Raw genomic sequence first — 2,500 nt, 5'->3', positions numbered from 1 at the left:
TATAATAATAAAAACATGTTTAAACCTGTGAATTATAATATAATATAATATAATTATATATTATATTTGATCTATAAACTATTGATCAATATTTAAACTTTATTTATGAACAGAATCAGAAGTTCATTGATTGTTTCTGGCAGCACGTGACTCTCACGAGCTGATTAAAACTCAGATCAGCTTCAGTTTCAACTGAATGTTTGTCTTCATGTGTGTTGACAGTTATGGATCAGTTATGGATCAGTTATTAGTCAGTTATTAGTCAGTTATTGATCAGGTGCTTGTTACCTGCGGTAGTTTGGGGTCGTTGATGTCCCACGTTAACTTCATCCCGACAGAACAAACACAGTCCGGGTCCTCGCGCTCCTCCGCACGGGACATCCTGCTGGTCCTTCAGATGACCTTTAACCTCCACAGTCCACAAACAAAGTCTTCTTTAAAGCAACCGGAAACAGATCAATAAAACCCGCGCGGCTCGTCCCGACAGCGCGTGCAGCTCCGCTGAGTCTCAGGTGAGAAGTGAAAGAAGAACAGGTGAGAGAGCGCGAGCCCGCAGGTAGAGGGAGGGGGAGGTCTCTGACGGAGAGCTGAACTCTCTACATGTCAGAGGGAAATATTGTACTTTCTACTCCACTACATTTATTTGACAGCTTTAGTTACTTTTCAGATGAAGATTTGACACAATGGATAATATAACAAGCTTTTAAAATACAACACATTGTTAAAGATGAAACCAGTGGTTTCCAACCTTTTTGGCTTTTGACGTCTTACAAAAAGCAGTGTGTAGTCGGGGTCACATTTCACATGTCTATGAGTTGTTAACAGCTCCACCAAATAGTGATTTTTCCCTCTAAACTTCTCACATGCTTTCATTTCAATAAATGTTCAAATGATCCAATATTTCAGCAAAAATCAAAGATTAGAGAAAAAGTCCAAAAACTGAAAACAGATTTGTGTATCAGAACTTTGTTTTTTCTTCTTTCCTCTCCCATTAATCATCTCACCACCCCTCAGATTTATCTGCTGACCCTTTGGAGGGGCCCGACCCCTAGGTTGGGAACCACTGGACTAAACTAGCTAACTGTATATAAAGTAGTGTAAACTAGCTCCACCTCCAGCAGCTACAACAGTAACATGCTGCTCTAACACTGATGCTTCACTATTAATAATCTAATGATGTCATATATAATAATATATCAGTCAGAGGGACCAAACCACTACTTTTACTGCAATACTTTAACTACATCAAGCTCATAATACTTATGTACTTTTACTGCAATACTTTAACTACATCAAGCTCATAATACTTATGTACTTTTACTGCAATACTTTAACTACATCAAGCTCATAATACTTATGTACTTTTACTGTAATACTTTAACTACATCAAGCTCATAATACTTATGTACTTTTACTGCAATACTTTAACTACATCAAGCTCATAATACTTATGTACTTTTACTGCAATACTTTAACTACATCAAGCTCATAATACTTATGTACTTTTACTGCAATACTTTAACTACATCAAGCTCATAATACTTATGTACTTTTACTGCAATACTTTAACTACATCAAGCTCATAATACTTATGTACTTTTACTGCAATACTTTAACTACATCAAGCTCATAATACTTATGTACTTTTACTGCAATACTTTAACTACATCAAGCTCATAATACTTATGTACTTTTACTGCAATACTTTAACTACATCAAGCTCATAATACTTATGTACTTTTACTGCAATACTTTAACTACATCAAGCTCATAATACTTATGTACTTTTACTGCAATACTTTAACTACATCAAGCTCATAATACTTATGTACTTTTACTGCAATACTTTAACTACATCACGCTCATAATACTTATGTACTTTTACTGCAATACTTTAACTACATCACGCTCATAATACTTATGTACTTTTACTGCAGTAAAGGATCGTTGATGGTTAATTGATTAATATGTTTATTTCTAAGTTTTTAATAAAAACATATTTGTCAGTTATTATTGATCAGCAGCTGATTGGACACAAAGTCTTTCTTCTTCATGTTTCAGCTTCAGCTACACAAAGCTGCTGATTCAGTGTGTGTGTGTGTGTGTGTGTGTGTGTGTGTGTGTGTGTGTGTGTGTGTGTGTGTTGTGTAAACACTTCATTGTTTCTCCCAAAACAAACAACTCATTAGTCATCAATTAGAGGAGTGAAGCTCACCTGTTTCTCACCTTCCTTTCTGTCCGTCTGATGTGACGTCATCGGACTCGCGGATCACCTTAACTGACCCACTGATGATGACGTCATTTCAAAAGGGATCATTAATAAAAAACTGATCACTAATACATTAATCAATGGACTGAAATATAATGTTTTAATGAGTTTTAAGGTTTATTTTAAATTTTAAACAACATGAAGGTTAAATTTCAGGATTAATTATGAATAAATTAATAAAATATAAAAAATAAATTAAAAGGTTTTTTTGGATCATTTTAAAAAGTTTTA

General features: G+C 34.4%; 1 protein-coding gene across 1 annotated transcript in view; it reads right to left on the bottom strand.

Annotated features, from left to right (window-relative positions):
* Positions 1-592, bottom strand: part of gcm2 (glial cells missing transcription factor 2) — a 14,671-nt gene extending 14,079 nt beyond the window's left edge. Inside the window, exon 1 of the mRNA XM_042399725.1 lies at positions 289-592. Within this exon, the coding sequence (XP_042255659.1) occupies positions 289-381 (93 nt within the window). The 5' untranslated portion in view covers positions 382-592. The remainder of the gene's footprint in view (positions 1-288) is intronic.
* Between the last annotated feature and the right edge of the window lie 1,908 nt (positions 593-2,500).

The sequence above is a fragment of the Thunnus maccoyii genome, chromosome 21 (genome assembly GCF_910596095.1).
Source record: "Thunnus maccoyii chromosome 21, fThuMac1.1, whole genome shotgun sequence".
NCBI lineage: Eukaryota > Metazoa > Chordata > Actinopteri > Scombriformes > Scombridae > Thunnus > Thunnus maccoyii.
This window is presented reverse-complemented; position numbering and strand designations above follow the sequence as displayed.